The 24,793-nt window shown below is 40.1% G+C and overlaps 2 protein-coding genes and 1 long non-coding RNA gene across 5 annotated transcripts in view; 1 reads left to right on the top strand and 2 right to left on the bottom strand.

Moving 5' to 3' along the window:
• Positions 1–15,097, bottom strand: part of LOC6574424 (FERM, ARHGEF and pleckstrin domain-containing protein 1) — a 37,455-nt gene extending 22,358 nt beyond the window's left edge. The window contains exons 1-2 of one of the 3 annotated variants that reach the window (XM_015167443.3): positions 14,510–15,097; positions 5,606–6,452 (exon numbers count right to left, since the gene is read on the bottom strand). In XM_015167443.3, coding sequence (XP_015022929.1) covers positions 5,606–5,866 — 261 coding nt within the window. In that variant the 5' untranslated portion in view covers positions 5,867–6,452; positions 14,510–15,097. The other 2 variants (XM_032733711.2, XM_002000435.4) reach the window with 2 other exon arrangements.
• Positions 509–1,687, top strand: LOC122757065. Its single transcript, XR_006356966.1, has 2 exons — positions 509–810; positions 877–1,687. It is a non-coding gene; the product is annotated as an uncharacterized LOC122757065 (long non-coding RNA).
• A 181-nt stretch (positions 15,098–15,278) lies between the features above and the next one.
• LOC6574423 (replication factor C subunit 1) lies at positions 15,279–18,864 on the bottom strand. The gene is made up of 3 exons (XM_002000434.4): positions 18,746–18,864; positions 17,215–18,677; positions 15,279–17,047 (listed from the first exon to the last, which is right to left on the bottom strand). Exons 1-3 carry the CDS (start codon positions 18,752–18,754, stop codon positions 15,439–15,441), a joined length of 3,081 nt encoding a protein of 1,026 aa, XP_002000470.1. The 5' UTR covers positions 18,755–18,864; the 3' UTR covers positions 15,279–15,438.
• Positions 18,865–24,793: the final 5,929 nt, after the last annotated feature.

The following is a 24,793-nucleotide window of genomic DNA, read 5'->3' as shown; positions in this document are numbered from 1 at the left end:
TTTTTATGAGTAAAGAGAACGACGAAAATAAAAATAAAAATGAAAATAGAATAGTAGAAAAGTTGCGCAGAATTTTATTTTTTATTTTTTGTTGGGTTTTAAGGTCGATTGGGAATTTTGTGGGGAAGTGCGATGCATTCAAAATGTGAACACAAACTCTGATTTATTATGTAAAAGGTTTGAAAACTTCAGCCATCAATTGTTGCAACTGGAGTATATTTATGGACTGTGCTTTTAACATAAATGTGAGTGAGATACGGTGACTAGCTCCAAATGATTTATAAATTACAGCCAGTAGCTCCGACTGAAAATGCTGATAATTAATTTTCTGGAATTCGTATAGGGAAAAAATATAGATTGTAGTTCATGTAAGTGGCAACTCTCAGCTGGTATAGTAATTAAGCTTCAACAGGCATAGTTTAATGATTATCAAGTGGAATGCTAAGAATTAGTTCCTTCAAATTCAGAATCTTTTAAGAAAAGTACTTAAAAAAGAACTGTAGGCTAGACTAATCATAATTACAATATATTTGTTAGCATTTTCATTTCATTATGAAATCTATTTAAAGTAATGCTTTTCTCTGTAGTTTATAATTGGATTTGCCAAGCGTTGATAACTTGCTGCCCACAATTTGGCAACATCGTTTGCGGCTGCAAAAGCATAATTTAATTGCCGTTTGTTATTACAGCTAAACAATGAATTCCCTTCCGAATGCAGTCAGAAAACAATTTGGGAAATTTGAGGAAATCTCATTTCACTGCGGCTCCACCACTGGGACCAGCCTTCTGGCACTATAGTTTCAACTAATTGTCAGACTATAGTTAAATTTGCACAAGTTTTTCACAATAACTGAAGCATATTTAATTTAATTTCAGCAAACAACAGGAGCGCAAAAAAAGGAACAAGGATAACAATGGAGAGAAGCTTTTTGTTGAAGGCAGATTGTACGGGTTTTCCCATGAGAGAATCTGCTCCAGAAACTGCAGTGGCTGTCGGAGGTGGAGCAGCGGGGGAAGCAGGCAACAGCAGCAACAATGGCTCCAAAAACCACGCCCGAACTTTGACATTTTGCCTGCAGATGGCAATGGGCGGCATTTTATCTATGTCTAGCATGGTAGGCCAATTCACTAAGCCAATTTGGGACTTTCAGCAGCTACAATCAGCCAATTAGCTTCGGGCGCAGCTACGGCACATGGTAAAGGAAGATGGCGAAAAATCACAGGAATACCTACCGAATGCAAACAACAGAGAGAGAGAGAGAGAGAGAGAGACACACAGAAATAGATGCAAAAGGCAGCTGCCTCACTATCCTGCAGGTGTTTTCTCCTGGGGGGTACTAGCCCCTGCAATCTAACTGCAATGCTTTCCGCCTTTTGTTCTTTTATCAGCCAAGAGACACTCGTACACACACAGTTGTTGTTTGCCCATTGAAACAGCTGCCGGGCGCAATAAATTTGTAGTTATGCGGGCGCCTGTAACCAGAAACCTAATGGAGAAGTTTATGAAAGCTGCCAACGGAAATCACTAAGTGCACAAGGGCTTCAGGATTTGTCATTTAATGTTTGAAAGGAAACGATAAGCTGCTTACTATAACATTCAACAAAAGCTGCATGCTATGAAACTCGGCCTTTCTATGTACATATAAATAGCATTATTCTTTAAATATATTAAGCCAATTTGGAACAATTTATTTATAGATAACAGTGGAAAGTGCTTGAAGCTAGCAAGTTCAACCTTTTGCATTAGTTTCTCTTGCTTCGACAATCCATTTTATTCGTGAATACTTAATTCAATTTGGTAAACTTAATGCACCAAAGAGCATGCATTTCCCTTAGCTACTCTTGCCATCAAGTGCAGTGAAAAGCCTTTTCCAGTACCTGCAAATAAATCCTATTTATAGTTGAGAAGTTGCCTCAAAGCACCTGCCAACGAAATGTGACCTGCAATCGCATCAATCTTCAGACTGAAACTGCTGCCAAATGGAAGCCAAGCATAAAATGAAATTGCATTAATATATAGAAGCATGCGCCCTGTTTCCTCTCCTTCCCTTCATACATATATATATATAACTCGAAATTTGTATAGTAATGTATAATTGTATATAAGGGAGTCTGGGCAACGGTACATTCTGCAAACACGCATAAGAGATTAATGCGACAAGTGGAGCGCAGCAGAGAAGGGGATTGAGAGCGGAGCCTGTGGCTGGCGCTGGGACCTGTGCTTGGGCGTGGCAGGGCATTCACATTTTCTGGCTGGCAGCCAAAATGTATTCCGGCCTAACAAGAGCACAACAAACAGGCAGCCAGCCAACAGCTGAGGCAATACACAGAAGCTGCCGACAAATCAACAAATTTTCCGTCTCAGCCCCCCTCCACAGTCCCCACGGCAGCTTGCGCCAACCCCAGACAGACCTGGTTTGAGAGGTGTTGCGGATGCTGCCAACTCCAAAAATAAAAGTTTGTTTTTTTCTACTTTGAATTGTGTCTATGCTCACTATACACAGAAAATGGAAAAAGAGAGTGCGAGAGAACACTTTTTAAACAGATATGATATATCAATATATTCTAGATTAGCATATTGATATTGATTCTGGTTTTTATCCACAAATTGAATTCACCATTTTCAACGAACGGAAGTTATTGAAGTAAGGTTTTCTATGAGGACTAACTTTTAGTTTTTCTCTTTTTTGACTCAAGTATTGCTTGTTTCATTTTTCCTAGCCTACTCTGTGGTTCATTTGAGGTCCACGAACTGTAACCAACACACACACACTTAAACATGTGCCCGATTGTTGTAAATGTAGTTGTTGTTATTTGACTGCATTTGACCACAAATCACATTAATACAAACACACAGCCGCTGTCCTGCTCCTGGTTTTCTTTTTTGCTGTGTTGCTTTTTCCTTTTTGCTCAATGTGTTTCCAGTCTTGTTGGGCTTTGTTAATGGGTTTTCTAGTTGCTTTTGTTGTTCCACTTCCTGGCTCCATTAGCCCAGCAGCTAGCCAAGCAAAAGGCTTACTCGGTTTTTAGTTGAAGTGGCCACGCCCTGGCTGGCCCCCCTTGGCCCCTTTCTGCCCTGGCAAACTTACGGCAGACACACATTTCAAAGGTTTCGCTCACTTCAACATGGCGTGGCAAAAAGAATGCTGGATAAAATGTTGCAACAACAAAATGGCTCCTGTTAGTCACACCATTGTTATACCCTTTACGCTAGCCGTATTGGGTATGCTAGACAGGAAGCAGAACCTTGTGGAAATATGTCTGATAACGAATAAATTCTGATTACTGATTAAATCATATGCCAACCTTAGCAATTCTATATAGAATTGCAATTCAACTTATATTATATTTTAAGGTCTATACAATATACATAATATAGGGTATATAGTTCGTATATAGTCTAGTGACTCAAGTTTAGCGGCACACTTAAGCTGTTGTTGCGGCTGCTGTCGGCATTGTTGTGCGGATATGCGTTGTTGGTGTGTTGGTGTTTGTGAGTGGGTTGTTTGGCTTGGTTTAAGAGTAAATCCTTGTGAACCAGTTGCACTTGAGGCGCTGCTGCTGCTGCTGTTGCTGCTGGTAGTTTTGCAAATGTTGAGCGCTTTTTAAAGTGCCACACAAAAAAAAACATTTTATGGCAACGATGGCCCCGGCTCGAACTGCTGATGGCACCCCCGCATCTCAGTTTAAAAACGCCCAGTGCGGACTTATTAAAAATTGAAGCACGTAACAAATTTGTGTGCCAGCAAAGCGCAAGTATACTGTATGTAATATCTCCTCAGGCCCGCGCACACACTGCGTATACGTAACGCCGCTTGTGCAATCGAATGAATGAGGGCTGCAGCTTTATAAATAGATTCACCCCCAAAGCATATTCTGCACTCAGTTGCCAACCACAATCAACCACAGCTTGCATTTTGCAATATCACTTTGTGGTCGTGGCAATTTATGCACCGTTAACTAAGCGCCAGTGTGGTCAAGAGCATTATGTGTAAATAGGGTTGATCGGGTTGATAGTATGGATAGTTTGATGCATGGACACCCATTGTATGCCAGAGTCAAAACTAGTCATTCATGGTTATGCAACTGGTAGCATAAAGAACTTTTATGACTGTGCATGTTTATACCTATGTGTATATAGCCCTAACTGGCAACAAATATTATCTTTAGTAAAGCACACAAGTGCTTACATACCTAATTTCAAAGCTCTGCTGCCCAACGACCTTGAGTTCATACAGATAGTAATATTTAATTCATATCGTTAAATAATAAATTTCAGCTGTCCATCTCTCATGCTGCTAAGCTACGATTACAGGGTATTGTTGGCCTTCCAAATGCCCTGCGGCTTCATATTTTATTCTGGTGGGTCAGCAAAACGACAACCGCATATTTTGTGAACTATTCTATGTAAGACCTTAAAAAATGTAAAGTATTTTAACATTGCTGCATAACTCTAGAGCTCTTATGCAACATATACATAGTGTCTGTCTTAAGAACCAATTTTTGTTTTCTGTTCTGGCTTCCTTTTTTGCTATCGCTTTAAGATTTTCGCATTCATAATTTTATTAGAGGCATGAAAAAAAGTCTTTGGGCATGAACGCTCTTCAATCTTCTGTTTTATTGCAGTTTTTAGCGTTTTAGCTGTTGGCTTTCCGGCTTTTCATTTATTTGCCATGACACAGAATTTTTGCTTTTTCCTTTTTGCATTTTACTTTGACGCCAACTTATTTATCTAACAAAAGGCTTTGCTGTTCTGTTTTTTTTTTTTATTATTATTCTGAACACATTCTTTGGAGCTTATCTGGTTAGGGGCAAGGCAAAAGCAAACGAAAAGTCAACAATTTTGCTGATAATGCATATATAAATACATATATATGTATAGCGAAGCTTTTTAATAGAAATATTGAAAAGTTGTTGCGGCACAAACTCGAATATGACGCAAGCCACGAAGCATTAACTAGACTTTAGTAAGTAACATTTATCACAGGGCCGTAAAGTAATTGAAAATTTCTATGTAGACAATAACTCAATGGATATTAAATTAATAAGGCCGTACTTAATTGAAAACAGGGGGTGCTGCTATAGTAGAAGCTTTATAGGAATTAATGAAGTTATCTTTGTGTTGTCGAAGAACATGCAGATCCTAGGCAAAGATGATATAATATAATCAATAATTTTTAATTTAATATTGTCGAACAATTTCATTAGGGCTTTCGCGTAAGTGCAGTTGCGCAAGTCCTCAAATGGAAAGCAGCTCAGATTGAGTGCTCTGCTGTGCATAAGAAACCTATTGTTGCCGAGTCTCTTGATATCTTTTTAATTCAATTGCTTTGATGGGATGCAATAATTAATTGCTGTATATTGTGTGTATAGCCTATAGTTGATGACGTAAAGTACATGTAGGATAAGAATTGCTTATCTTAAAGCGTTAATAATTACAGTTAACAGTTATCGTTTGCTTGTAAAGGAGATAAATAATAGAGCAGCTCTTTAGTATTCTAAAACTGTATATTTCTTGTAAGATAACGAATATTTTATGTTACGCATGGGACAGTTTCTATGTAGATATATAGATGTTACTTTATATTATAATAGCTTAACTTACCTGAACTTGAAACATGGTAATTGAATCGTCCAGCATTTGTATGCGCACTGTCAACTTCTTGCCGCCGCGATGCCTGGGCGTTGAGGGCGTGCCGTCCACGCCGCTGGGCGTGCTCAGCGAATGGGTCATGCGACCGCCGGCAACACCGCCCGGTCCGCCGCCCGAATTGCTTAGCTCATAATGGCGCCCACCACCACCACCACCGCCGCCACCTCCACCGCCCGTGGAGCGTGTTACTGTGCCCATGTCAGCCAGTGACATTTTGTAGACGAGAATTTTGGACTTGAACAGTTGCCGTTAGCCTTGTCTCTGCTGCACTTACTCTAAACTGTGCGGAATTGCATACACCATGCATAAGATTGCACGAATCTTGTCTTTTATAATTTTCGTTTGTAGTTATTGAAATGCTACGACTTGGAATGCTACTGGGATCGTTTTTAATATATCTTTCGCTTTAGTTCGATTTACTTCGGATTTGCCTCCCCCTTTTTTTGGTTTTCTTATAAAGCTGTGGATATTGTGGCACACTACGATTTGATTCGTTCGCTTCCAGAGAACAGAACAGAACAGAAAATCGAACAATTGGAATTAAAGTGGAAGCAACAACTTCATGCCCCACTCACTACACACATCTGCTTCACATTTGACTCAGTTCATCTAACATATATATCTTTTAAGTGGCCTTTGTTGCTGCTCTGTTCGATTCTTGTGTTTGGCATAATTTCATTTGCTGCTGCTCCTCTCAATTGAATTCTCGTTGCGTTTCGTTGTGGTTTCTTCATCAATATTTATAACGCGCATATGGACTCGATTTCCTCATCGTTCAAATGAATGTTGCTCCATTTTGCTGCAAGTAAAAAAAACATAGATAATATAGTTAAAAACGATCATAAGCCTCGAAAACCGTTGCGAGCTCATAAAAATTATGTTTGAGCGCTTTTATATGGCCTTATAGTCATCAACCGTTAAGCACTCGCAGCCTGATGTCAAATTTATGCAAAAATAAGCTCACACGCCTATTTTATTGCATATGCTTCAGAAACCATTCAAGCCACGCGAATGGAACTTGTCATATACATACATTTATAGCTTAGCGGTATTTGTCTATAGCAAAAGCTGGTTATGGAGCTTAGGCCAAGAGCCAGCTTTATTATTGTGCAGAGATAAAGTCTTACTGGAATCGGGCAAAAAATGTTTTCCTTTGTTTTATATACAAATTATTTACTTAAGTGGAATTTAAATTGATATCAAAGGGGAAATACCAGAAATATATATTATCGCTTATATTCGCCTACTGCTAATGCATCATAGCAATATCCAAGAGTCTCTTTATCCACACACAGTCAATTTTTCATGCGCTTATCTTGGATTCATTTGAAGCTAACTAAATGCAAGTGATTATGGCGGTAAACAATGCTCAACATTTATTATAAACAGCAACAAATCGAGTCGTATCGTCTACTGTGTAAACGAACACGCTTCTCAGACACTGCTAATATATTACGCCACTCTGCTGGTACTGCGGCCCCTTTCTCAAGATATTACCCTTAATTTTGAAAGACTTGACCAAGAGTAACAAATTACAGCTTGCCTCGCTTCATCTTCGGCAAGTTTCAGCAACTCTCATTGTCTCTGGGTTCTATGGACATCAATCATCATGCAATTAACACAGAGAAACTACGACGAGGCTATGGAGCACACAATTCCAGCACAGTCTATATAAAACTTTATGAGCAAATCCTAATCACTTGCGAGTTATGTATGTGCCAAAACGTGACTTATGCGGCTCAGTGAGTGAACCAGTCAAGCACTTTTCTAGACATTTATTTTATTTCATTTTTTTTTATGCCCGGCACGGCGTATGACATGTACGGCGAGTCGACTTTGAGTTCCGACTCGGTGACTCGTTATCTGAGCAGCAACTAAGTCTGATGAGAAACTCGCTGAGTGAATGAATGAGTGAGTGAATGAGTGAGTATATGAGCGAATGAGTGCTGGGTCATTGAACGTTGTCAGCGTTGGTTCAAGTGTTATCGATGACATATGTATATAGAGGCAAAGAGAAACAGAGAGGGAGAGAGAGGAAGAGAGAGAGAGAGAGTGTGTGTGTGCTATACAGATATGGGCAGAGAGTTCTAGTGATCAACCTGACTGCTCGCTCGGCTGCTTGGCTCATCATATCGCATCGTAAATTCACACATTTCACGCCCCATTCGTAGGGCCCGGGCATCCTGTATCTGCAAATTGACAGCGGGCCACGTCCGCATTCAAATTTACGAGCTACCCATAAATATGTGTAGGAGACGTTTGCATCGAGACTCCATCTTTATCATAATTATATTTCATATATTACGCTTCTTATACCCTGTATCAAACGAAATGTATATGAAACGGCTATGCTTCAAATACAAATAGACAATATGCGAGCTTGGAATCTGTATATATGGGAACTACACGAAATACTTATATTCATAGCTTTATATAATACCAAAGATCAGGTAGCAGCTCGGCATAGAGTATCTTCTAGCTGATCATTTAAGGCTTCCTTCTGCTCGTTTATTATCTATTTGCGGCCCACAGCATAATTGGCGCCAAATGTCTTCTAGCTGCCTTCATGTAGGTTGGCCACAGACAATGACGTTGCCATAGCCTCAACTCCAGCTTTAAGTTTGGATTTAAGTTTTCGGTATTTCTTTATATACATATTTTTTTTTTTATTGAAGCGCTTATCTTTCCGGTTAAGCGTGGGCGCCTCACGTGGGCTGCTCATTCGATATCTTCTCTCTTTCTCGCTTTTGTTCTCTTTATCGTTCCGGCTTCTTTATAATATTTTTGTTGCTTTTTAAGTGCTGAACATTTCTCATGTTTACTTTATGAGCCGCCGTTTTCCTACTTTTTCTGGGTCGCCTGCGATAAGCTTATATATTTCACAGGTGTTTTTACTAATTTTCACTCAATTTTCTATCCCTCACTCTTTCTCTCGCGTGCAATCAATTTTTATTTGCGTTGTTGTTGCGTGTCGTTTGATTTGTTTTTTTATGGACTTTTGAATGTTAAAAATTGTTTGTGACAGACAATTTTTATTGGGTCATTGTTTGGGTGCTTAGGCATTATGCTTTTTTAATTATTCGCTGTCAAAACAAAGGGAATTGAAGAGAGAAGAGCGCAAACATGACTAACCAAAACACGCCGATAAATTCGCCCACTCTTGAACTTATGATGTTAGCTTTCTGTTGTTTACTGTGTCGAAACGCAGTGTGTGACTTTCTTGGCTGGTGGGCGTGAAGCCGCCCACTTTTCACTTATCACAGTCACCGCTAATGATATTAACAAGATTTTGGGCAAAACTTAAATTATATAACTGTCAAAGCTGCTGAGCAAAGTGTTAAAACTTTGATGAAAATTGCAGACAAAAGCAGATGAAGCCACCTGCCCTTTATAAAGTATTCATTGATAATTTCTCCTTGTGCAAACCACAACCACGACCGCATAAAACTTAATTAAGTAACCGTACATTTATGTCACCTGGCAGCATGCTAAAGCAATAAAACTTTTGACGGTGAGTGCAAACTTTTATGGCTGAACAAAGAAATAAGGACATTGCAGAGATAAAATCGGAGAGCGTAGAAACTTTTTAAATTCAACCAGGAAAGTTGACAATACGTTGATTAAAACGCCAACTACTATACTCATATAGTGGCAGCAGGCATCATCATTGCCAATTTAGCTGTAGTACGTCGTATAGAGTTGGGCTGGCACGCAAAATATGCAGCCAGATATGGCCACTGCCGTTGACATAGTTGGTTAGCCACTTGGCAGATCCAAACGTGGCTAGTTGGTTAGTTGGCTATTGGCAGTTGGCCGTTGGCAGATGGCATTGATAGCGGTACTTTAACCCATTTCAGTGTGTGGCCCGCGATGCGCTTTTGAAGATGATGAGTTTTATATCTGTCAGTTTGCAATAGCTACATTAATAAACGATTTCAATATAGAGAATATCATATAATATATAAATCCTTTTGACACATGACGTAGTACAAGTTCAAGTGACACTGAAACACATTCATAGCAAATGATCTAACACACAGCGTGTATAAATTACATCATTGTGTATCTAGCATTATATAAGCTCTGCTGGATATTTAACTCGTTGTCTCCACTCCATTTTTGCTGAGATTCGTATTGATTTTATTGTTGCGGCAATCGCTCTTGTTGAAATGATTTCGCATCTTGTATGGATACAAAGCCATTTAACGAATTAAAATGAGAACGATGACAAATATTTATATAGTATATATTTATAAATATATAGCTACTCGGAGAACATGGCTAAAACTCGTCGTCGTGCAACTGAGAACAAGTTAATCGAACGAACAGTTGAAATGGGTCAACAAAGCAGCAAAACAAATTCAACCAGTAGCTCATGAGCACGTTGGAAATACAACAAAATAGCGAGCATCTTAATAATAGACACATTTATATCTAAATACACTCAGAGGAAACCCCGATTTGAATTCCTGTTTGACCGGAATTACAAATTGATTTAAGCTACGCCAAGACGAAACAAGAGTAATACTTGGTTTAAAAATTGCTTTTTTACTTTAACAAATATTTCAACAAGAGCCCAATAATATTTCTGATCTTTAACCTTAACAAAGGTTAACTACAATATTTTTAGCTGTTTTCTGAGTGTTTATTTATCTATGTTTGTGCTTAATTACAGGCATTGCCAAATGAGAATTGTTGTTCAAGTTTAAATCGGCACGCGACTTGCAAACTGGTTTTTATTTTTTTAGTTTTATGAATATTTTTGGTGGGGGCTTTCGATCGATAAACGATTTCCATATCCGTTTTAATAAACATAAATTCAGTAAACTGCGCTGAGCCCTCGGCCTGCATACAAATTGAGCTCAACTTGAGTGTGTGCCTGACCATCAGATACTTGAACACTTGTCTCTTCTGTGGACTGGCTGTGGGTGTTGGTAAATGTGAGTGTGAGTGTGTGTGTCTGTATGTGTGTTTATCTGCAACCCTTTGAGCGTGCTTCTTGAAATGTCAGTCAAGTTGCATGCGACAAGGTTGTCACAGCACTTGAGTTTCTCTTTCATTGTCTTCTCCTCTTTTCCTGTCTCTGAACCCCTCTCTCTCACTCTCTCTCTCTCGTTCGCAGTCTCGCACTTGCTTTGTTCTTTTGTTTTATTCATAAGATATTAGATTGTTTTGTATCTGTGGCAAATTGCAGTGATTTGTTATAAATTAAATGCCGCACACTACACTCAACTGACTGTTAATATCTAATCAATGCGCCCACTTGATATTTTTTTTGTATGTTCCCCTTTGAAGCTTTGGTCTTGCGACTGGTATATGTATCTATAAGTATGTATCTGTGTATCTATGTATCTGTGTTTGTTTTCTACTGTTGACTTTCGTCTTTCTCTGCCTGCCACTACCTACAGAAATGCTTTGACAATACTAATTGACTTCCTCACACACAAACAGACACACACGCACACACGTACGCACGTGTGTGTATATTTTCAATTGCGGTTTGCTGACGGAACGTTTCAAGTGCGCTGGCTTTCGCATTGTATTTATGAGTTTGAGTTATTTCTTTCCTTTACTTCTCTTTTTGCTTTTTGCCGATTTCTTCATTCGCTGAGCTTTGTTGCATACTAAGAAACCGACCTATGACTGAAGTCTAGTGGAAATTATTTATAAAGTGGCTATTCGAAAACTTTAAAAAAATATTTATAATTGATTTTTTATATGCAAGATATAGAAAATATTAAATATATAAAAATGAGCAAAACAACGAAACACAGCTTTGTGATTTCATTTTATAAATATTCTATATAAATCCTCACTCACATATCGTTACTTTTACTTTAGTCAATTTTGAACTGTCATCCCAGCTTGTATCTACAGATGCATCTCAATTAAATTCAACAGATTATATCAAAATGCATGATGAATCATTTGAAACAAAGTGAGGCAGCAGCTGAGAAGGCGCATAAAGACAACTCACTAAAGCCGATTGCAATTGGATGTTTGCGTAGGCAGCTAAAAATCCCAGCAGTAGCATCGACCTATGCCTGCCCAGCCCATTCCAGCATTTCCATTCCAATCCATTGCATCCATCGCCACATGGCAAGCCAAGTCACTTTTTTGTTTTTCCTTTCGTAGTTGGTTTTAAAAATAAAATGCAAAGCAAAACAAATTACGATATATGGTGTACGCATGTATAAAAGGATGCACATTGTATATCTACTATATCTCTCAATCTCTCGCTCTCTCTCTCTCTCTCTCATTGGCCCTGTCTCTCTCTTTTTGTCTGTCTGTCAGACTGCTGGGTTGTTGCTGCGTTGCGAGTGCATTCAAAATCAAACCTCAGCAAAGTCAGTTCGTCTTTATGTGGTTCATTAAAATAAGTATTTAACAAGGAAGAAAACACTCGCTCACCTTTGCCGAACACTGAATACACTTCTTACAAAGCGTAATATTATTTGAAGATAACATATTATTTATTTATTATCTAATAAGGCAATTGACTGAAATATATTTCAGATTTTATAGAAGCAAAAACTTAGTTTTATTTAGTAAAATATAACCTCTCTATAGTAAGCAATCGAAACATTAAACTTTTAAGTTAAAATGCTTTAGGGAAATTTTTACAACCATCCGAACAAGTTTAACTTTTTATGTATAATTACAGAGACTACATTGTATAGCAAAACCGTACATCGCCAAAAGCAAGATACTCTTTCGAAGAGTATTTATATAGACTACCCAAACAACCAGGCAAAGAAAACAGTTGCTCTTTTATATGAACTTCTATATATACATATGCACACATATACGGGTATATAGGCATGTCTATATATACACATAAATTTCTCGCCTTTGTTTATCGTGCACACGTTCCCCGTCCCTCTCTGGCAGACTCCTGCTTTACGATCATCTCCGTGTGTATTCAGCTCATAAAAACTCTTGCCACATGTGGCAAATTCAGTTGTCTGTTGGCATAGAATTTTCCTCAGCTCGATTTTAATTGCATTTGTTACTGCTGCTGCTGCTGCTGTCAGTATGCTTGTAACGGCACCCACATAGAATGCCGTTTTACCAGTTAATCCTGGGGAGCCATAAAACAAGTACGGCCCGACACATAATCGTCATTAATGACAAATCTTGAGGAACTTGTCGCTGGCTCATCACCAAAATAAAACTGGTCTCTGGCATCGCTCGTAGATGTGAAATAGGTTAAAGAACCGCTAGCTAAACCACTTTTCTGCTTGACCGGGCTAGACTTAAGTCAGTCTGAGAAAAATTAAACGAAATTGGAACGTAGCCCATAAACAAAATTATTTATTGGATTTGGAGCTAATTGCAAAATATGGATATAGGAATCTATAATCGCCAATCGGAAAAATGTCGCTGTTTGTCGAATTCTTCATGTTTTTATAATCTTGGAAATTTCAATACATTTATATATTTTTAATCCATAATAATAATTTTGATATCAAACTAAAATAAGTTTTTTATAACTTAAGGTATACAGAAATATACAATACTTATGTATAGGTATAGGTATTGTAAAAAATACTAAATGATTGCAAGGGTATCTTATCTTTAGCATAGCTCAGTTAAATTTATAGAAATTAAAAAAATATATAATTTTGTCTGTCGTTTCCTCTGTCAATAGCAATATTAATTGCTGTTCGTCACAAATTCAATTTCAGTAAATCCAGCCTAAAGCGCCGAATGAGACACAGATACACACACAGGCAAAGATAAAAAGCTGCTGATGATGTCAGCATTTGAGCGCTAGGAAGGGCGGCGTTGCCAAAAAAAAGAAAATATACAGAAAACAGAAACAATATTCAAGAGCTGTATAAACAAATGTTATTTTTAACAAGCTTCTTCTTCCAGCTAGCCCCTGCCTTGCCAAGTGAGTTGTCGCGCTTATCTCTAGCCTACTCACACACAGTAACGCACACACAACATGATAACGAACGGCGTGTATGTAGATGGCACCCGAGCAGCAACAACAACAGCAATAGGTAATATGAAATGCTCATCGTTTATCTATATTTCAACGTGTGTTGTTCTTATTATCAGCTGCTTTGCAACTAATAAACGAAGCAACTGAACACGAAAAGCCGCTAAACAAACATTACTGTTGTGTAAATGTGTGTGAGTGTGTATCCTTATCGAACCTAACTAGGTTTTTCTTTCATATTATTGCGTGTGAAATATCAAAATGCAAAAATGCGATTTGTACAGAATAAAAAGAAAACAACATCGAACAGCTGCAGAAACACAGTAGGGCTTATTTTACCGTTCGAGAGCGGGTGACTGAGGCTTTGCAGTCGTGCGTTTTATTTGATTGGCGTGACAAAAGCTCAGCACAAAATGAAAGCGAAAATATATATTGAAAAATCAACAGTACATCATTGGGAGAGAGAGTCTGGGAGAGAGACAGAAGAGAGTGAGTGGCACAGTGGGCGTTGGGAGAGAGCAACAAATGCAATGACCTGAATTTAAAGGGCGGGTGTCAATGCGTGCGTGTGTGTGTGTTAAAAGGTAAACGTGTGTGTTAAAAGGTAAACATGTGAGTGAAAAAAAAAAAAACATAATTGAGAGGAGCAGGCAAATATAACAAATAAATAAATCAAGGCGCGGCAGGTGGCGACAAGTGTTTACAGCTATTCAAGCCAGCCTTAACAGTTGTATTATCACAGGCTGCTGCGCATGTATGAGTGAACTGTATTGTGTATACATACATATAAGCAACGTCCTTGTGCCTAACACAATAGTAAACCAAGAGGAGGGGTTGGGAGTATGTATGCATGTATGCATGTGTGTGGCAGCGCCACCCAGTTAGCTGTTGTCGAAGTCTACTCTTACGTTTGTGTGCGTGCGCGTATGCGTGTTCCTTTCCCCGTGTGATGCTGTACGCCTTTCCTTGTGTGTGTGTATGTTCTGGAATTTTGCGTGCTTATTGAATTTTCAGCGGCTTCAATGAGTTGCGCAAAATGAACAGAGAACGCTTTGAACATTAATTTATTAAACTAATCGAATTAAATGGTACTTTGGAACATTTACACTTGTCTGTTACGTTTTTTTTTTTTCTTACGCTGCTGCTGCGCCCTTTACACACACATATACACACAAAACACGACACTCATACACGGGCACAGAATTTTTTCACTGGTGCAAAAACGGTTAACCAAGTAAACAGCTAAAAAACACGAATTAAACTGTCAACGAAATACTTTAAATAATGCGCGCACATGCCAATTACTGCAGGTCTATTTGTTATGTTAGAGCAGCGCGCACATTTTGTTGACAGTTTTCTTTTTTGGTTTTTGTCAATTGCCCGTTGGAAATGTAAATTGCATTTTTTAATGAACTTTTTGCGCGGTGCGTAGGAATCTGTACGAACCGTTCACGACAACGCCATTTTTACTTCTGACAGCTGTTTGGGCTCATTGGTGTGCGATATGTATTTTATACCGATATTTAGGTATATATTTACAATTAAACATCGATAACTTAGGCTTACAAAATATTTGTTTATTTATTGTTGCTGTCACGCTTGTCAACTGCAAAACCTATGTTATAACGATAGCATCGTCTATCGATGTTTATCCTCTATTAATAAACGAATTCAAACTTGAATAAATCGCTTCAGTTTAATGCCCGCGCCTTTTTAAATATAATTTTGTTTGTAATAACATCTGATTTTGGGCTTCTAAAAAATAAATGTATAAAAAAAATCGTGCAGAAATATCGCTAAATGGCTGCATAACTAACTAAACAATGTGAGGAACTGCTTATTTCTTGGCCTTGGCTTTGGGTTTAGCTGCACCTGATCCACTTGCCTTTTTAGCTGCTGGTGCCGGCTTCTTTTTGGCCTTGATCAATGCATCCAATTCAAGTTTGTCGTCGTCTTCATCTTCGCTGGAGTGCACAACTTGGCCCCCTTCTTCATCCTCGCCATACAGCATACCCGCCTCCTCCTCATCACCTGCTGCTTCGGCGCGCTTCTTTTTGACGGTGGCCTGCGCAGAGTACGAATACGGCATTACCTCTTTGTTGTAGGCACGTGTAAGCGCCGCCTTGACGCGTCCATCAACAGCATCCATCGGAGACTTTTTGCCTGGCCAGCTGGACAGTTCGATCAACGATTCCAAGTCCTCGCGCAGCAAATGATAATCCTTCATGACCTGCAGCGCAGCAGCCACGCCTTCCTGCCCATCCTCAGCTAACGGGCGCACAATATTGCCCAGCAAATGCGGCGCATATTCCAGACGTACGGATTGCCTGGAGCCCGATGTGCAGATGCGCGTATGATCGTGCAGCTCCTGGGCGAGGCGCGATCGTTTGTTGCTGCGCGAATTCTTGCCCAGCCAGCCGGGAAAGTTGATCTGACCCGTAAAATTACCGCACATATATTCGCCAGGCAGCAGGGAGCTGAAGACGGCCTGCGTGGGCAGCAGACTCCAGGCGGAGTTGGCGCGAATGCGTTTATCCACCATGTCGCCAAGGCTGAGTGCATCTGCAGTCGCCGCCACCTTGGAGAGAATCTCATTACGATTGCCCTGCGGTGTTACCTGAAGGTAATTCTGCTGCACAAACAGCGGCGCCATGCTGTAGTCGTGGAAGAACAAATCGCATTTGTCGAAGATGCTCATGTGCTTGTGCTCCTCTGCAGCGAAGACCTTGCGCACCACCTCCCAAGGTCCCAGTTTCAAATCCTTGGCGGCTACCTGTGGAGTGGCTGAGGGATTGCCTGGCAACTGCTCGCCAGCGCTAAGCAGCGCAATGTGATTGATGGTCTGTCGGATGTCATTGTTAGTGGCGCCTATAATCTCCTCCAGCTTGCCCGGCGACATTTTGATTTTCTCCTTGAAGCATATGCTCATGATGCGCCCCTTGATCTGCTCGATGCGCGGTCGCTGGAAACGCAAATCGTAGCAATAGTTGACCAGCGAGCGTATCTTGGGATGATTGCGATCGTTGCACATGCATATGATGGGTACAGAGCTGTCCTTGATCAGGGCAATCAGCTCCTGCATGCCGCCGCGATCCTCATTGCCCGCCATGCCATCAACCTCGTCCATGATGAGCACATGCTTTTTGGACACCGCCTGCGTCTTGCCATTGGCATAGCCAGCAAGTGACTTGTTGCCCAGCAGGCTGGACACCTCCTCCTTGAGCAGGCGCTTGCTGCGCGTATCCGAGGCATTGAACTCCACTGCATCGAAGCCCAGCTCCTTGGTCACGAGCGTCGCAGTTGTTGTCTTGCCTATGCCCGGCGGACCGGAGAGCAGGGCAGCCTTGTAAAAGCTGCCATCATCATTTTTGGCCCACGGATTGGGTCGCTGTAGTTTCTTCTTGCCATCGTGATTCACATACCACTTGGACAGCCAGTTCATCAATCTGTGGAGAGAGAGAGAAAGAGAGATTGTTGAATTGAGTTATTAAAAAGTATACTAATTAGGGTCTATCATGATCAATCATGTAGTCAGTCACTTAACTAGTTCTTTACTCAGTCAATACAGATGTATATATATGGTATATAGTACAGGGTATTCACTTCGACTCACTTGGTTACATTGCTGTTCGCTCCTGCCTGGCCCACAATGTCCTTGATTGAAGTGGGCTTGTATTTGTCCACCAAGGCCATATTCATGCTGACATCCTCCTCCTTAACGTCAGCCACATTGTTGTTGGGTTCCCTTTTAATCTGTGAACTGGAACTTAGCTCGGTCTTCATCTTGAACCCGTTGCTGCTTGACTCCTGCTGGAAGCCGTTACTGTTCAGATCGTCTGGATCCTTTTTAATCTTGGAGCTGCTCTTATGTTCATGCTCCTGCTTCGCAACGCTGCTGCTCTTCTCCTCCAATTCTCTTTTAATTTTTGAGCTGCTTTTTTCCTCTTGCTCTCGTTTGATTTCCGGACTTATCTTCTCTTTATGCTCCTTTTTAACCTTTGGGTTGCTCTTCTCATGCTCATTCTTCATCTTCGGGCTGCTGTTCTTCTCCTGTTTTACTTCGGAGCTCTTCGCTTTTACAGTTTCGCCAGACTTTTCCCTTATCAAATCAAAGAGTCCATCCTCGCTGAGTATGGTTACATGGAACTCCTCAGCTTGGGCTAGTTTTTTGGGTCCTGCCTCCTCGCCCACCACCAAGTAGTTGAGTTTTTTGCCCACGACTGTCATGACACGCCCACCAAATCCCTTAATAACCGAGGCGGCTTCATCACGTTCCATGGACTCCAATATGCCAGTGACCAGGAATGTTAATCCCTTCAAGCAATCGGGCGATCCTTTGGGTATCTCTTTGCTGCCCGGATTTAGGCAGCTGCTCCGATTCTTGTACTTCTGATAGAGTACAGCGGCCATGCGTTTGCGCTCGTGCCGCTCCTCATCGGACAGCACGCTGCTCTCCAGATCCACATGCTTTTCCTGTTTAGGCGTTTTAGCCTTGGTAGTCTTGGCCTCTGCTTTGGGAGTCTTTGTCTCCGCCTTGGGTGTCTTGGCCTCTGACTTGGGCGTCTTGGCCTCAACATTAGGGGTCTTGGCCTCAACCTTGGGCGTCTTGGCCTCATCCTTGGGAGTCTTGGTTGGGCTGCTGGCCTTGCTTCTTTTTCGGCTAGCCGCTGGACTGGGAATTAGATCATCCACATCTACTTCCATGAGACTGCGATCAATGTCCTCATCTTCCAATTCGATAAGACTACGCTCCTTCGGCTTGGACGCCTCTATGCGTGTAGTTTCGCCGCCAAACAACTCCGTCGGATCCACCTTCTTCAGCTGCTTGGGCGGCTCCTTCAGCTTGGACAACGAGGGCTTCTTGGTGGCGTGTCCATTGTCAGGGGCATCATGTGTACGCCGTGATTTCTTCAGCTCCTTTCCATGCTTGCTTATCTGCGGACTGGCGGGCACCTCGTCCTCATCGCTGGATATGGCCAGGGCCTTCCGCTTTCGAGGCGCCGGCGTTGGCGGCGAGGTCGCATCTTCATCGCTGGTTTTCTTGCTGGGCACTCGCTTGAAGAACGAGTCTATACCCTGTCAATAGAAACAATAACATAGATATATCTTAATAATAATATTAATAATAGAGAAATCGTACTTACGCGCTGCATTTTTCTTTTGCATTAATTTCGCATGGATGTTGGTGCAAAAAGGCGCACAACGAAATAAAATCGATAAGTTTTTGGCATTTATATCGCATGAATGTGACCGTTGGCTCAGAATTTTGGACTAAACAGCTGTTGAGATGAGGTTGCTGTATCGGCTACAAAAGTACCAAATGTGAAACTCGAATGCTCAAATATGGTACAAATTCGTCCAAACTGGTACTTATTAGTACATTTTTATCCAATGCACGTTTGAAAATATCAAATGTACGGTGAGCTGTATAATATTAAAGAGTACATTTACAAAAATATTTGGCATGGTACAATTATATTAAACTATAAACTTTTCATAATAAGGGATGCATGAATTATTTAATTTGGTACACGGAATTGAAGTTTCAGTGTACTTAATATTATAATCTTAAATACATCGATTACGATATTTATATATTTCAAAAGTATTATACCAAAAATTATTAAATATAATATAAAAATATGCTGGTACATTCAAAATATTTTGATCTGGGTCCATTCTTGTTGCTTGCTGGAAACGAAAGCCATAGCATCTAGCTTTCGTCATGCCTAAATCTCAAATTTAAACTGCAGATAGAAAGGTTAAATTTCACTTTAAAGTTAAGCAAACAGAATCAATTTACTACAACAACAAATTGTTTTGGGTTGACCAAACGCTTAAGGCTTGCATTGATTTAACATGTTATTTGACACATGCTCCATCAATCTTGCGATAATGCCGACTAATCAAGTCAAATCACATTATCAACGTCACCCTCAAACACTATTCACTTAGAAGGTCACAGCAAAAAGCTGCTTAGTTGCATTTACAAGGCATTTGAAATTCACCATCCCCCACAATGGAAGAGTGTCGCAGGGTCTCTAGCCAGCTCGCTGATTACACGCACAATTAAGGGTTGTGGACAGGCGCCATTACCCTGGCGACACATCCACCCGTTCGGCGACCGCACGCGCACCGCTTTGTGCGGCTTGCGGCCTGTTGCACGTGCAAACACTAACGGCAACAATAGCAACAACGTTGGCGAAATGTTTCCCTTGGGGCAGCAGCGAGTGCAGATCGTTACTTAAACGTGATTTTTGAATAAATTGAATATAAACACGGTGTCCCCCTCATATCATTTTAGCATTTCCCAAATGTATTACAAGTGAATATCTAATTATACATTTAACATTAAGTGTTAAGTGTGTGAATTTTCAAATTTCATGTTGTGTAAAATTTCTCATTGTGCTGCCAGACTGCATTGCATTACATAGCAATTAGCTTTGGTAGGTGTATTAAATTGCAATCGCTAAATATTTCCTCTAAGTATTTTTTCCAAGTATTTTCTCTAATTGTTTCTTCGAAGTATTTAATGCTCAGCTGATCATTGGATCATTAAATATTTGCACACACTTCACTTCACTTCACTTTACTGCACTGCACGATTGACCCCCACCAGGCCTGGGCGACTGAAGAAATGCTGCAGCTGCTGCCCTTTATATAGGGCACCTATCACTCAGGCTCTATGTCGCACTCAAATGTTGAGCCCGTCGTCAGGTAGGGATCGTTGCAGTTGAGCTTTAAGTGACCAATGAGAACACTCTCTGCATTCTCTCAAGCATTCTAACTTCGTTTCATTTATATATAAATACCGAATGAAAACTGCTGCATACATAAGACGACTTAGTTGACAGACAGAGAGACTGACGGAGAGACACTCTGTGAGTTAAACAGGCAGGCAGACAGAGAGGCAGATATACAGACAAACATATGAATAGATATTTAGGCAAACAAACACGCATAGTTAGCTTATGTACATTAATATTTATAATTGTATTAAATGGCATAGACAGCAATTTCTAAAGTTCCATACTTCTCTTTAGGACGATAACTTCTGCATAGTCTGCCTCAATTCCTGCTTTCTCTCATACTCATTTTAAATGGATTTATTATTAATAGCTAGCTACTTTCAAATAGGCTAGATTTAGCCTGAAATAGGCTAAGCTGGCAACACTGAATCGTTTTTTTAGCGCCAACCGTGAGCAACAATTAACATTAATTAATATTTGCATATGAGACACTTGCATACAGACGCTCATGCGTGTGTGTTTGTGTGTGGCGCCAAAGAGTCTCATTTGCTTCATTGTTGTTGCTGTTTTTCTTGCTGCGCAACAGGTTGATGGCTTGACATATTAGCAATGGCGCATTCAGTTACAAGCCGCAAGGGGAGCGCATTGAAGCATTACAAGAAATATTGCAACGTAATTTTGGTTTGCCTTTGTAAAGGAAATACAAATAAAGAATAAAGGGTTGCCCAATTGGTAAACGCCCACAAGGCTGCCGGACAGATGACAAAGTTCCCACACACACACACACACACACACACTCACACTCACATGAATATAAATTGCCAAACGCGCCAAATCACATTTAAATTATGCACAAAAGTCGAAATGTAAATAGAATAAGGCAACTTTTCTCCCTTCTCATCAGATATCCCTTTTTCCGACGCCTGTAAATCGAATTTACACGCCTTTATTACATTTTACGTTCGATTACGTGACGTTGATTGTTGTCAAATTGTTGCCAGATTTAAATTTTTTTCTGCATGACTTTTGCTTAAATCCCATTGGACACATTTCACTGTATGTATGTATATGTGCGTGTGTGTGTGTGTGCGTAGTGTGTTGCCTTTGCCACTAATTGGAAAATGGCGTGTGATTGCAAACACTTGTTCTAGCACTGGCCGAACCCCGTGTAACGGTAACCCCCTGTTGCTGTTTGCTTTTAGCATTTATCGATCATCAGGCTGTGGCCCTCTTATTTTTGGCACTTTGCGTTTGCAGTTTATTGTAATGTGTTTTCGTGCTGACGCTAATTCAGCCTCGTTGGGCTGCCTAACTTCCTGCTCTTTCTCTTTAATCGTGATTAATTGTTTTGACGCATTATTTTGATTTGATATTTATCAAAATGTCGCAAAACGCGCGCTTAGCCTTTTATTATGTTTATTTAACTGATTAATCTCGGGGTATTTACGACTCGTAAACATATATTTAGTGGGTGTGTATGTGTGTGTGTATAGACCCTTTTTCTGATGAAACTCTTCGAAACTAAATTTGCATTCAGCTTTTATGCTAATTTCTTTGTCAGCTTAGTTAGTGAAAAATTTGTTTTTCCTGCTGAATGAACTACAACTAATTATTATAAAAAAAAAAAAAAAAAAAAAATAAAACATTTGACTATTACTCATGGCCATGTTTTAATAAATGTGTTTTAAGCTAATGAAAAATGGCCTAAAGTAATGTGAGAAAATATTTATGTATGGGACTGTCTATGACCTAAAAAAATAGATATTAGATAAAACAAGTAAAAGTAATTATTTATGACTATATTGGACATGCCTTATAATAATTAATAGTTTTAGAGTCTAGATCTAAATTTTTCTAAATTTTTAACTACAACATAATAGTTTACTTATCGAGATGCTTAAAGCAAGATTTTTGTGGCCTTTCATTTCTGCTTTATTTTGACCAAGTCCCGTAATAGCAAATGCCACAAACTGTCACAGTTTGTTCAGTATTCGTTAAAATTGACTCCGCCCTCAAATTGAATTTCATGTGAATTGGTAAGTTCGCTTTAAGGACGTCTACAGCTCCAGCTACACACACACACACACACACACACACACACACACACACACACACACTTAAGTTGGCCGTCGTTTTCATTGATTTCAATTTGCTTTCGTTGCGACGCCATATTTCAATTTCTGACCGTCGCACAATTTACAAGCCTTAGCATGTGTCTCCAATCTGCTCCGCCCCGGCCCCGGCCCCGGCCTCAGGCTCCTCTCTGTGCGTATGTATGTGCGTGCGCAGACAGAGGCAAGTTGGGGGGCTTAGTTCAGCAGACGGACGGGACAGCTTAATTGATGAACAAAGGCGTTTGGTCCAAAGTTTTGCTTAGGCGAGAGAGATACGAGCATGTCTCTGCAGAGACATTGGCATGAGCTAACCAAAGGGAGGCACTGGGTTTCAGGTACTGAACTATATGTGTGTGTGTCCGTGTGTGTGTGTGCTGGGCCAGTTGTAGTCATCGTCTTCGGAGGAGTTGCAGAAGTCGTACAAAATATTTAACACCCGCTGCGCGTATTTATGGGAGAATGAACCTGTGTCTTCGACGTCGTCGTCGTCGTCGTCGTCGTCTCCACCATTTTGTCTAAGACGCGCACGCGGCCAGCTGGAGTTGGCTATATTAGTTCCATTTTGGGAATATGTCGTGAACTATTTATGTATATATTAATGTGTATATACATATATGTATATGGGAAATAGTTCAATATCTTGTCAAATATATAAACCCGATGAGCTTTGAACCTTATTTTCATACACACGAATATTTTATAAGTTCTGTTTATATTAAAAAGCTTATGAATCTATGAATGAAAATATTCTATAATTAATATCAATAAATATATATTAAATTTTATATTTATTTTATCATTTACTCATTCGATAAGGTTTTGTCGACGTTGAAATTTTGATTTCGGAATCGCCTTAAGTTCACTGAACCAGTTCAATTCATTTCATTTTAATGAATCCTTTAATTGTGAACGAACTGGAACAGCACTAATCCAGCGTCGTTCTCAACCTCGGTCGTGTGTTGTCTCCTTTGGCAGATTTGCAATTCCAATTGGCGCGACGTAGTCTTGGCTGTCGACTCTTTGTCTCTCTGTCTCTTTGTCTCTCTGTCTGTCTGTCTGTCTGTTTGTCTGTCGGTTGTCTGGCATTCGTTCTCCAGCGATGATTAGTGCTCAGCGCTGTTGTTTCCATCTCTGTCTAGTCACATCGGGCACATAGAGTAGGGAGCGGGAGGGGAGCAACGCTTTCTTAATGGCCGCCAGCCGCAGCGGATGTCCCAGCTGTCCGGTGTTTGTCCTGCCCACCGTTTAACCTGATTTTTATTGCATACACAGCGCAATTATTTGTTTTATTAACTGTTGAACACGCAGCCTTTCGTTTCCTCATGTTGAAGAAAAAAAAAAAAAATTGAAAAACAATTGTAAATTGCTTAAATTATGAATTATGTTTGCCTTTCGTTTATGGGAAAGTTTCGACTTCTGTGTGGCATAGACTATTGTGTGAAATGGAATCTGTAACTATATATATGTAGAGAGAGAGAGAGAGAGAGAGAGAGGGAGAGAGAGAGAGAGTTTGAACAATGTTTGGTTTGCTATGGCAATTAGCCTTATAAAGTAATTGACTGAAATTTGAAATTATAAATTATTGTTGGACTTTGCCATGGGAAACTTGATTTAGTTTATTACATTTGCAACAAATATCGAGTAGGAATTGTTTAATGAAAATAGTTCTACAGCTATATCGATATGATATTTACAATACATAATAGTTTCAATTTCATTCGATTTCCTTTAATAGACTGTAATCGAATATGCCTATGGGCCGTGCACAGTTAACCTCTTTGATAAGGAACTTAATGATTATGACTCTTTCACATCGAAATGGTATAAACTCAGAGACTGTGACATTTATGACGGCCAGATCAGGGCATATCTGAACATCGACTCACATCTCCGATTACGCAGCGTGGTTAACAATGAGAGCTCTTCTTTAATATTTTAATTGAAACTTATATGTGGGGCAATAAAATTGATGAAAGCTACACGTTACAGGAACCGAATGTTGTTCCTGCTGCTGCGACTGCTGCTGCTGCTGCTGTGCAGCTAGAAATACTTATATTTTAAATGCCGATAAAAGCGCATGTACGACATGCGACTAAACAAGGCACAGAACATGGCATCATTACCACCAGAAGAGCCAGCGCCATGTTTGATGATTAAATCTTGAAAATGTTAATGATGCCGACGATGCAGCCGTTAAAGCAACAGCAACAACAACAACAACAAGAACGGACCCATCTTAGCCACAGATGAGCACAGATGGAAGCCAACGTCTCAAAGTGAGACAGCGCTAGGAGAGACCAAGACAGAGAGCAGCATGGAAATTAGCTGA

This window comes from Drosophila mojavensis, unplaced genomic scaffold, assembly GCF_018153725.1.
Source record: "Drosophila mojavensis isolate 15081-1352.22 unplaced genomic scaffold, ASM1815372v1 contig_277, whole genome shotgun sequence".
Taxonomy (NCBI): domain Eukaryota; kingdom Metazoa; phylum Arthropoda; class Insecta; order Diptera; family Drosophilidae; genus Drosophila; species Drosophila mojavensis.
The sequence above is the reverse complement of the archived record's forward strand: the minus strand, read 5'-3'. Positions and strand labels throughout refer to the sequence as shown.